At 47.3% G+C, this 1,063-nt stretch overlaps 1 protein-coding gene across 1 annotated transcript in view; it reads left to right on the top strand.

Moving 5' to 3' along the window:
* LOC101981989 (HHIP-like protein 2) overlaps positions 1 to 1,063 on the top strand; it is a 23,282-nt gene that overhangs the window by 7,911 nt on the left and 14,308 nt on the right. The window contains exons 2-3 of the mRNA XM_013346655.1: positions 88 to 263; positions 527 to 669. Of these exons, the coding sequence (XP_013202109.1) occupies positions 88 to 263; positions 527 to 669 (319 nt within the window). The remainder of the gene's footprint in view (positions 1 to 87; positions 264 to 526; positions 670 to 1,063) is intronic.

A 1,063-nucleotide genomic window follows, 5' to 3' on the forward strand; every position in this document is an offset into this window, starting at 1 on the left:
AAAACAATTGAGTCAGTTGTCTGGCTTACTGGTGGCCAAAAGCTAAATCAGACAATTGAATTCAGAAGTTCATGTTTGATTCCCTAGACCACTCCACCCAGGCAGAATCTCCGTTCTTTTTTCTCGGTCCTGACAGATGACATTTTGCCCATCTATGCTTATGGCCATGAAGTGGGCAAGTCAGTCACAGGAGGGTATGTCTACCGTGGGTGTGAATCTCCCAATCTTAATGGCCTCTACATCTTCGGGGACTTCATGAGCGGGTAAGGAAGTATTTATTTATCTCTTTATTTATTTGCTTGCTTTTTGAGACAGGGTACTGCTATTTCTGGTTGACCTACAGCTCACTATGGAGAACAGAATGGTCTCAAACTTATGGTGATCCTCTTGCTTCTTAGAGGTGTGCTTTACCATGCTCAGTTAAGACCCAGGGCTAATATTTAAGGACCCCCAGTTCTTGGTGGGAGAATAATCTCTGAAGTGGAAATACGGATTCCTACAACATAAGGTTTTATTTTTCATCTAGTCGACCTATGGCTTTGCAGGAAGATAGGAAAACCAAGAAATGGAGAAAGCAAGATATCTGCCTGGGCAACTCGTCCTGTGCCTTCCCTGGGCTGATCAGCACCTACAGCCAGTTCATCATCTCCTTTGCGGAAGACGAAGCGGGTAACCTGTTGCAGTCCTGTTGGGTTGTTCTTCCATAACCATGGGCTCTGGCTGCTCGTCTGTTGTCGTTTGAACAGTCGCTTCTCTCACGGCAGTCCATGGGCAGAGTCTCATAACACGCTGGGTAATTAGTAACCTTGGTGCCCAGGTGGTGCAGCCTTTATATCCAGTGTCACGAGGGGAGAAAACAGGTTGGCTGTTGACTGTCCCACGTGCCACCCTGTTGAGGTGGAAGAGCTCACTTCCTCGTGAGGGGCTCTGTGCTCTCATCTCTGACTTTGGAGAGGCTCACATACTCCCCTTCTGCTGACTTTATTTTAAAACAATGTATGATGACGTGGGCAAGGCCCCAGTGGGTCAGACTAAATGAGCAGCCCATTCTTATCCCCTTGGG

The sequence above is a fragment of the Microtus ochrogaster genome, chromosome 6 (genome assembly GCF_000317375.1).
Source record: "Microtus ochrogaster isolate Prairie Vole_2 chromosome 6, MicOch1.0, whole genome shotgun sequence".
In the NCBI taxonomy this organism is placed as follows: Eukaryota; Metazoa; Chordata; class Mammalia; order Rodentia; family Cricetidae; genus Microtus; species Microtus ochrogaster.